Raw genomic sequence first — 11,010 nt, 5'->3', positions numbered from 1 at the left:
ACTACATTTTGGATTGATAAATACCTTGTAAGGATTGACCAATAGACTATGAAAATGAGGTGTCTAGAGCCCACTGTGAAATTAATTGTGGCCTACAGAGAGGGGATTGGCTAGTTCATGGCTGTGGTGGGAGGGCTATGCCTCAAAATGGGCAAGGGGTTGTATATCTATATGCAGTGAACTGCACAGAGATTTTTCAGACAAGAAGCATGAAGAAGGAGATGAAAATGGGACAGAAGCTCTGGAGCAAAAAGGCAAGGACCCCAGTCAAATACTTATAACAGGAGTCAAGGTCTGTGTCACTGAGGATGGCAGCAGGTGCAGAAGAGACCCAGCAGATGTCTGAAGGCAAAAAGGCTTTCCTTGAAGGGCCTGAGAGGAGTCTGTCATCAGGGGACCAAGATGAGGCCTGTGTTCTGGGTGCTGAGAGAGGCCTTCACAGCCAAGAAGAGTGCAGAGAACTGACCGGCATGGACTCAGGGAGGCTTTGCCTACACATTTTCTGATCCTGATCCCGAGTTGTACCTTGTTACTTCCTTAATAAAGACTTAACTGTAAGTATGGTCTGAGTTCTGTGTGACCATTGCCACGAACTATCAAATTTAGAAGAGAGTGCAGTGGAAGGAACCTCCATCTCATAGGGACCAACCTTGGATGATCTTGAGTTGCGGTATCCCCACTGAAGTTAGGTTCTGAAACCCCTGCTATGATCACTTCTTCTACTTGATGGTGCAACAGGGCGCTCCTGGGTATAGGCAACAAGGAGAATCATTGTCAGCAGAACATGTTAAGACAATAATAAATCTATCTGAAAGTCATTGTGTTTTTTATTCTTATCAGACCAGGAAAATGCCAAGCAATATTGGTGATGATGTTCTCCTCCCACATAGGCTTCCTCTGTTTGCTGAGGATGCACCAAGCCTATCAGTAGTATCACAGAATGCAACTTTATAAACATTTGGTTCACCCTATAGGTGCCCTCCCTAGTTCTCTGTATTTTCAGGGGGAAGACATCCTACGGGTTAGATGAATGATTTTATCCCACATAAAAGAGCACAGAGAAAGCTTCATATGAAGGGGCTTTAAGAAGTTTATGGGGGAAATGCCATTGTCTTCCAACTCCATTTTTTTCCCATGAAACGTTTGAAGCACCCTCATTCCATAATATTTTAACACTCACTACTCCTTTGAGTGGCCTTACAACTATGTAGAACTATATAGAACTTATTGTCAAACAGTCAAAGGGAGGGTTAAGCTTTCAGTTCACAGGCGAGGTAGGGTCCAGAATTCAGCAGTTCTCAACCTGTGGGTCGCAACTCTTTTGGGGGTTGACCAACCCTTTCACAGGGGTTGCGCGATTTACAACAGTAGCAAAATTGCAGCTATGAAGTAGCAACAAAAATACTTTTATGGTTGGGGCTTCACCACAACATGAGGAACTGTATGAAAGGGTCGTGGCATCGGGAAGGTGGAGAACCAGATGGATTTGGATAAATACATGGAAAAGTGATGAGAGGTGAGAAGCAAACCTACCACCAATTTGAGATGGCTGTTGTACAGCTCCCCCAGAGGGGATGCTCGGGATTTTTCTCGTTTTAATTTCTACTTGGACTCTTGATTTGTAAGCTTTTGTAAAACACCATACGAGTAAATAACCATGGTCAAACACTCAGGCAAATGATTTAAAGTGCTGTATTGAACATGCTCAGGTACACAGCACGCATAGACATAGAAATATGTGGTACACATACGAAATTGACAGGAAAGGTGGTTGTGAGGTTTGCAGTAAAAGTAGGAGACACATGATATGAGTCTGGAAATGCAGTACCATGGTGGTGGTGGTAGCTGCGCTGGCTTCTGAATGAAAGGAGACCACATCCCTCTACACGCCCCCCCCCACCCGCCCATTCCCCATCACTCCTCTTATTACCCCTGATCTCAACTCTTTCCTTATATAGTTATCCCCTGAGGGCTCTCTGTGATACCTGTGGGTTGGAATTGTTTTCCAGCTTCTTGGATTTGTGGTTTTTGTTCTTTCCATATTATTTATATTTGACACATTTTACCTGTCTTTCTTCAATTTGTCTTTGCTTCAACAACTGTGTTAAATAAACAACCTTCACCCCCAACTGTGACTGCTGTTGAAATTGTCATGATGAAATCTTTATTTCTAATCATCGCTTTTAAAATAATTACTGCATTTCCTTAAAAGTCAATGTCTCCATAATTTAAGGAAGTATTATTAAACAATATTTGATGTTGCAATAGCAATTGTGCACATTTCTTCATGATGATTTTTGTTCCAGGCACTGCTTAGCTACTCGATAGTAAAATCTCATTTGTTTTTCATAATCCAGTGGAGGAGGAACTGTGATTCTCATCCTAATTTTATAGATGAAGAAACCAAGGCAAGTGAAGTTTGAATAGCTTGCCAAGTGTAATAGTTTCAAACACAGGGTTTCCGGTGAATAGAAATGAGTAGAAAATACTTAGTGTTTCATCATCACATACAAGAATTACCTTTGTATTTATAAAATTGCTAGCGATTAGGAAGATGCTGGCTTTTGCTTACTTTAAAGTTTGGGACTATTGTCTTTCCTATACTTAAAAATGCCGAGCCACAAGCATAGTCACCTTACAATAATGTCCATAAAAAATACAGACTCCCAGTATACATTCAGAGAAGATATCTAGAAAAACATAAATAAGTGAAATCATTTGGAAACGATTCACCTAGGGACTATCTGTGATTGAAACCGAAAACAGTGCTGACAATAAATTCTCAGCCAATGTTCCAGTGTGTCCAGTAAGAATCACCATAGCTTGATGATTCTTGTTTTCAGAGTGCTGAAATCAAGTGCTGGTAGCTGATGTGCTTTTAGGAGTGGGAAGGATGGTTGTGAATTTTGAATATGGTCCAGTGATTTCTTACATTAAGACTGGGAACTCAAGCTGAAAGACTTCAGTTGACTATAACAAAGGAACTATATGATCCAATCTCATGTGAGAGTCTACTGATTTTCATCTTTATGTGAGACTTTTAGGAAGGTGAATTTAAATCTCCAAAATATTCTGAATGTTTGCAATACTGAGAATTCACATGTCAATGTCAACTGTATGCCCTTAATGAGGGGGATCTTATTGCATCTATATTTTGTGAAGCCATGGGTACAATGAAAAGTACATTTATAGCTAAAGAATGTTCATCACAAGAGAAGTAAGAGGTGTATCTAGGGTCTAGAATCCAGTAAATCGATTCTCCAAGAAATATGCTAGAGACACTTGTGTGTATCTGTTTTCTTCCCTGCTTTCTATGTCACCAACCACTCAGACACAATAAATCCCCAAGAGCTATGGACTCTTTCTCTTTAATGTCTTTTATATTAGACCTGTCTCTTCTTTTCCCATTATCATGCAAGTTTCTACTTTTTCAGTCACACCAGTAGTTCAGAAATTCCTGTCCCATTCTAGTGGACCTCCCGCAATGTTTTTCAATAGAAACACACCTTCTATTCCAGCAGATTAATCGGACTTGAAAAGTACATTCCTTGTTTGTCCCTCACTCAAAACTCTAAAATAGCGCTCACAAAGTGCTTTAGGTTGGTCCTCGGGTCTTGTTAGATGCTGCCCCTAACGCACATTCTAACCTTATTATCCACTAATTTCAAAACTGGATTACTTCTGAAAATACACACCCACCTCTGCACATTGGTTCTCAACCATTTTTCTTTTTGCGAGTGCAATTCTTTCCGTCTTTCTAGTTGTCTGCGTCATACCCATCTTCCAGTGACTACCACCGGTAAGCAGCCTTCCTTGTTCAATAAAGCATGCAGCGAGGTTGTCTTCTAAAAGCCTCAACCAATGATTATCTCTAAGACTTCTAATCTTAGTTAAGTTCAAATGTGTGTTTAGATCTCATTTGAAGAAGGGCTGGCTCTTCGACTTTTTGGGATCTCCTGTCATGCCCTAGTGTGGTGCCATGTGCACAGTTGCTTTGACTAAGATGGCTCTTGACACATAATGATCCACTGGACAAAGTAGAATTACCCCTGCCTTATTGTATAGGGAGCCGATCACTGGATCTTGCTCTCATGGAGCAGCCAGGTGGGTTCACCTGGGCGGTCTTTCAGTTGGTAGCTGGACATGCCAGCATGGCACCACCAGCACTCCTTTTACTCGAGAAAAGGGTCAACGGACTCCAAAAGCAACCTGAACATCTCAAGTGGCCATGAATTGCTCGTACTTCCACTGGAGGCCAAGATGTATATTCATTTTACCTGATTCCATTGACACTAATCATGACTTTCTCTTCCTTCTATCTTTTGAATAGTTGGTCATCAAAGCCTCTACACTACAGTTGGAGGATTTAGTGTATTGCTCATGCTAATCAGTGTCTTCTCAGTACTGCTAAAAGTGTTCTGGATTGACTTTATCCTGCTATGGAGAGACACAGTTACACCTTACAAAAGTAGGAATGGTAAGTGGTCCATTTCCAGCTTTCCTTGAAAAGAACAAGTTGATAATGACCTTTGGCTATTTGTCCAACAATCTTTTCATCATTCATGCTGAACCCCATGCTTCGTTTTTTTGGAAAATTAATGAATTGTTTTTAATCTACTCAGAGGTAATTTTCCATTAGGCCCCCATACCTCTCTTTGTTCCTGAGATTCATCTCAGTAGCTCAACTCCAGAATAACTGTTCCTAATAAATTCCAAATGACAGAATCTTCTCCAACTTAAGAAGGTGTAACTATTTAGGAAAATATGTTTTGGCGAGGCCTTATGCAATTAAAACCACGATGAAAGACGCTTCTGCTTTCCGGGTGTAATATAGACCAGGCTATCCGAATTCAGATGCTTTACTCTACTCTGGACAATGTCTTGGAGACCTGGTTTTGAGTTTGGCTGTGATCTGAAAGGTCAGCATTTCAAAAGCTTTCTAGGGGGAAAAACAGGCCTTTCTACTGCTGTAGAGTGACACTGCTCAAGGCAAGCACCATTGGTGCTGGTTGAGGAAAACTGAGCAATAAGAACAGACTAGGTCTAATAGTTCATTTTTAACAAGCACGTTAACAAACAAAGTTATATGCAAAAAAAGAGATGAACCTTTCTGCAGTAAAATGTTACATTCTCAGAAACCGACAGGGGCAGTTCTATCCTGTCCTATAGACTCACTTTGAGTTGGCATCAACTCGATGGCCGTGAGGGTCTTTTGGTTGATTTTTTTGTTTGAGTTATATAAAGTTTGATCTATGCACATAAGTATACATGTTAAATACCACTGGTATGATCACGATTTGTGATCAAGCAGATATGTGCTACATTCTTTCATATGGCTGCTTTACATAGGAGATCATTAATTATCTGACTTGTCAGAAATTCAGATCCCTTAAACATTTCTGCTCCATTTCCACAAGTCGTCTGTAGCATTTTGACTTTTCCAGAGGATGTTTGGGGAAGACAGAAGAAATGGAGTTCTCATCAGCAGCAGAAGGTGCTTCTCCAGGGCTACAAAAAACAAGACCCAGAAATATCAATCCATTATTAATCAAGTCTTTCCATATGGTTTGGACTAAGCTATATGTACAGCCTTTCACCGATCCTCAACATGAAATTGTATTTATGGGTTGTGATAAGAGTTGTATGAGCCCCTAATAAAACTTTAAAAAATAAATAAATTAAATAATTTTTTTAAAAAAAGAAAAAGGACCCTGAGATTAAGGTGGATTTTCTTATCACATTTAATGGCAGTGGAAGGCAGAGTATCTTGATTCTAGAAAAAGTAGGGGATCAAGTGCATTTAGCAACAATTAAAATAATAGTGAGGAATCTCTGCTAAGAATCAAATTATATATATATTTTTAGAGCTGGGTGATGGAGTTTTGCTTCTTGTTTTCATTTGCAGATGGAAAGATCTATGATGCTTATGTCATCTATCCCCGGAATTGCAAAGATAGTCCTGAGGGGGCCAGTTATGTGGAATACTTTGTTCATCATATTCTGCCTGATGTTCTTGAAAATAAGTGTGGATATAACTTATGCATTTATGGAAGAGATTTGCTACCGGGTGAAGGTAAAATTGTTGACAGACGTTAGTGACAAAATTCATGCATATGAGACAGGTGAATTCTATGCCAGAGCTAAACATTTGTCCAGAAGGAGGAGATACGGATTCTTTACTCACCCTGTTGTCATCATCACCTCGTCACGAGCAGTATCTATGATGTGAACACAGAGGTAGGTGTCCTTTGACACAAGAAGCCAGCAGAGCATTGCCCCTCCTTTATGCCTCAGGCCCTGATTAGTATGACTGGCATTTCCTAAGCATCTCTAGGAGGTTTGAAAGACTTAAAAGTTGAAGCATTTTAGTTTCGTATCCATAGAGGACTCCAAGAGTCTTTTTGACTTTTCCTTATATCGGTGAAAAATTTTGTACATTTTTTACTCTCATAAGAACAGGTTGGGGGTGGGGGGGGGGAGAACAGGTCGACCTACTGTCCCTTCTGTTTCTTAACATTACAGCAGATTGCAGGTACTTTGAACAGTTTCATCATAATTCCAGTCATTTCATTAGCTGTTTTACTCTCCCCTTCATTTAAACCCCCCCACTTTAAAAAAATCATTTTATTGGGGGCTCTTACAACTCTTATCACAGTCCATCCATCCATCCATTGTGTAAAGCACCTTTGTACATACGTTGTCATCATCATTTTCAAAACATTTTCTTTCTACTTGAGCTCTTGATATCAGCTCATTTCCTTCCTCCCCCACCCTTCCTCCCTCATGAACCTTGATAATTTATAATCTTATTTTTCATGTCTTGCACCAACTAATTTCTCCCTTCACCCACATTTCTGTTGTCCATCCCCCTGGGTGGGGGTTCTATGCAGATCGTTGTGAACCATTCCCCCTTTCTCTTCCCACCTTCTCCCTACCCTCCTGGTATTGCTACTCTCATTATTGGTCCTGAGGGCTTTACTTGTCCTAAATTCCCTGTGTTGCCAGCTCTTATCTGTACCATGGGGCCATGATAATTGAGGGGTGGTGGTGGAGGAAGCATTAAAGAACTAGAGGAAAGTTGTATGTTTCATTGGTGCTATACTGCACCCTTTGGCTCATCTCTTCCTTGTGATTTTTCTGTAATGGGATGTCCAATTGTCTACAGAAGGGCTTTGGGTCTCCACTTCACCTCCCCCCTCATTCACATTGAGATGAGCTTTTGTTCTGGGTCTTTGATGCCTGATACCTGATTCCCATCGACACCTCATGATCACTCAGGCAGGTGTGCTTCTTCCATGTGGGCTTTGTTGCTTCTTAGTTAGATGGCCACTTGTTTATCTTCAAGCCTTTAAGACCCCAGACACTATATCTTTTGACAGCCAGGCACCACCAGCTTTCTTCACCACATTTGCTTATGCACGCATTTTGTCTTCAGTGACAGTGTTGGGAAGATTAGCATCATAGAATTCCGGGTTATTAGAACAAAGTGTTCTTGCATTGAGGGAGCACTTCAGTAGGGCCCCAATGTCCATAGGCTGCCTTACCATATCAATATTAAATATATTTACATATGTTGTTATATATGAATATATTTATATATGTACATGCCTGTATTTAGACCTTGAGTTAGTTTATTGTGCCAACCTGGCGGATAAACACATGTGGAATTAATTGAAGGGCAGAAGGATAAATGACACAGTGAGCCTCACAGTTCTAGTTCTCGGGTCTCTTGCTTTGTGATGGTCACATCAGGGTGCAGCTGCCTTAGACAGTCCCAGCTTCAGCTGATAAGGCTCACTTTCTGCAAGATATCCCCAAGGAGAAGCCACATGGACCTTCCCTGATGCAGCTTGGGTGCTAGAGCACCCATGTGGAGACCCCAGCCAGTGCTGAGATGCTTTACACGTTCAATGACTCAGCTTTCCTCCTGCAGTCGGCATCGTTGTGTGTGTTTTGTGAGATGGAGGAGGATTTTGTGGACAGGTGTTGGACATATGGGTTAATGGGTTAATGTTGGACTTGTGGGCTTGAGCAACACTGGGTTGGGATGTTTTCTTGATGCTCACTTAACCTTTATATAAAACTCTCTCTTATACATGAGTTTATATGGATTTGTTTCTCTAAAGTACCCAGACTAATACAGACCTCTATAAATGTCCTTTGCCTTCTAGTTCTTACGTCTATTTCCTTTTACTTTCCTCTTGTCCCACTCTCATGCTGAGGTGTAACACTTTTCTAATTCCTCAGAGACCAGGAAGGATTGGGGATACACCTGGGGCAGGGGCATTATGAGTTTAAGCACAATGGATAAATATAGGAAACTGTGAATTAAAATGACATTTCATGTGCTTGACACATGGATGGATATATGGATTGTGATAAGAACTGTAAGAGCCTCCAATAAAATGATTTAATTAAAAAAATTGCAGCCTAACGGGGGGAAGGGGAAGGCATTTCTCCTGAAAGGAGGTATTTAAGTGGTTATAGATGGAAAGCTACAAACAACACGTGAATTAATTGTCTCCTGAGGTATGAGGGCAATGCTAATTGCCTGATACGTGCTCTGGGTAGAGAAAATGGTTACACACTCCAATAATAACCTAACTAAAATGTTGGCAAGTCAAACTCTCTCAGATCTGTTTTGGATAAAAAAACAAACACACTTGGTGGTTTTCTTTGAAATCTTGGAAATCCTATAGAGCAATTTTGATCTGCACTTATAGGGTCACTCTGAGTACAAATTCATTTGATAGCAGTGTGTGAGTGTGGAGGGTGTACTTTAGTCATCTCTTAATGACTTAGGCAGCCATGCTGGTGTAATGATTAAGTAGTCCAGTGCTAACTGAAATATTAGTGGTTTAAACTCACCGGTCACTGGGTGGGAATGGTGACCTGCTTCCATCTAGATTACCACCCAGGAAACCCCACGGGTCTCTACCCTGCTGCACAGAGTCACTAGGAGTTGGGGTTGACTTGATGATACACAGCAACAGACATGGCTTGAGAGCTTTGTGAAATATGAAATGCAGGAGACTATCATTGAGCTTTTCTCTTGAAGCTCTCTTCTTCCAGACTTTTCTTCTTAGCTTACCCACTTGACTTGAAAATACTCAGTAACTGAGGTTCAAATGTTCATTCTATGACCTGGAAGTTTGTCCTCTTTATTCTGGTAAAATAACTGTAGCTTGTGATGTTAAATCAGATGCTACTTCTGGTTGCAATCTTTTAATTTATTAATCCTCATGTCCATCAATCATTTTCGGTCACAGCTCTCTCACAGCAAACTGGTCTTTTTGGGGGAAAAGAGGGCATTGGGACTGATGGCCTCATTGTGAAAGGCTTTAGAACTCTAAGGTTCTCTACCCAAGTACATTTCCACACTTTTGACTAAGCAAATTGATCAGTGTCAGATTTGCACACCAGGTGATAATACTGGTATTTTTTAAAGTTCAAAACATTTATGATCATAGGATTACATTTTATAGAGAAGCAGATTAAAATCTTACTCATTCTTTTATTTCTAGATGCAGCCACTGCTGTGGAGACCAACATACAAAAGAGCCGGAGGCACATTTTTATCCTGACTCCTGAGATAGCTCATTGCCAGGAGTTTGCCTATGAGCAGGAGATGGCCTTACACAATGCCCTCATTCAGAACAACTCCAAGGTGATTCTCATTGAAATGCAGGTGCTGAGTGAACAAGATGGTCTGCCTTGTGACACCTTTCAAGAGTCTCTCCAGCATCTTATGAAAATTCAGGGTACCATTAAGTGGAGGGAAGACCATGTCGCCAACAAATTGTCCTTGAATTCCAAATTCTGGAAGCATGTGAGGTACCAGATGCCTGTGCCAAATAAATTTCCTAAAACTCCTTTAAACTAGGCTTCCTTGAGTGCTCAAGGGCAGCAATGCTTGCCTAGCTCTGCTAATGTGCTTAATTTTGGAGGCCTTCCAACTTCGAGCTGGACTATGCCACTTCCAGGGGTACGATGGCCTAAATTGGGCACTGCAATCTGAAGACAGCAGAGTGAAGGGCCACCAGACTGCAGCATTCTGCTAGTACCCACAAGTCGATGGTCCTGATTCCGAGAAGATACCGAATGCCCCGATTTTATTTGTAATGCCCCCTCCCCATCTCCTCATTTCCTTCCCTTTCTGACTATGTTCCTTTCCCTCCATTCCACCAGATGATCTTCTCCCCCGCCTCTTTCCTTCCTCTGCCCTGTTGTTCCCACAGTTTAGCTCTCTGCTCATTCTTCTGCCATCGTCTACATCCTGAACATCAAATGAAAACGTTTAAGATAAAGTTTTCATGTGACGGGAAGAACACCCAGATTCACTCAAGCAGAATGTTGGTAGACGATGCGATTCCCAGGCTGCCACACTTTCTTTTTCCTATTTGATATAATACTTAAATTTTATCATCTGGCAATTGCCAACTTTGTTCAGGTACCTTATCCCAATTGCCATGATAATCAGTTTTTTGTCAGTTCTAACATTTCTTTCACATGTTTGTTCCCTTTAGAAATATTTTTTTCTCACTATGAAACTGATAGAAGCACCGTATGGAGAAGTAGAGCACATACAAAAAATTATTTTCACTGAATCACTCACCAATCTACCATCCTGGTTTTACTACTGTAAAATATTTTTGGTTTTTTTTTTTTACTGCTTCTGTTTTTAAATTTTAATTTATAATTGCACATCCAATTTATATAGGTGGATTATGTCATAAATATACTCTGGGTGATATAAATGGTTACATAATCAACTACTAGACAAATGGTTGAAGGTTTGAGGGCAGCCAGATCTAGTGATTCACTTCCCGAGAATCATAGCCACTCAAAACCCCAGTGCCAGGCTGCGCACACAGGCTTGCCAGGAGCCAGAATCGACTTCAGGATGGCAACTAACAGCAACAACAAATAGTCTATACTTTAGCTTTTTGTATATAAAGCATTCGACATGTCACTAAAATATTTTTAATAATTGTAAATATTCATAACGTT

At 40.7% G+C, this 11,010-nt stretch overlaps 1 protein-coding gene across 1 annotated transcript in view; it reads left to right on the top strand.

The window, feature by feature from the left end:
- Nucleotides 1-9,883, top strand: part of IL1RL1 (interleukin 1 receptor like 1) — an 18,647-nt gene extending 8,764 nt beyond the window's left edge. Inside the window, exons 9-11 of the mRNA XM_004704442.4 lie at nt 4,331-4,477; nt 5,906-6,073; nt 9,525-9,883. Of these exons, the coding sequence (XP_004704499.4) occupies nt 4,331-4,477; nt 5,906-6,073; nt 9,525-9,883 (674 nt within the window). The remainder of the gene's footprint in view (nt 1-4,330; nt 4,478-5,905; nt 6,074-9,524) is intronic.
- The last annotated feature ends 1,127 nt before the right edge of the window (nt 9,884-11,010 follow it).

Source organism: Echinops telfairi, unplaced genomic scaffold, assembly GCF_000313985.2.
Source record: "Echinops telfairi isolate 266 unplaced genomic scaffold, ASM31398v2 ScPeMD7_7467;HRSCAF=8505_1, whole genome shotgun sequence".
Taxonomy (NCBI): domain Eukaryota; kingdom Metazoa; phylum Chordata; class Mammalia; order Afrosoricida; family Tenrecidae; genus Echinops; species Echinops telfairi.
Note: the sequence above shows the minus strand (reverse complement) of the source record. Positions and strands in the feature narration are given on the sequence as shown.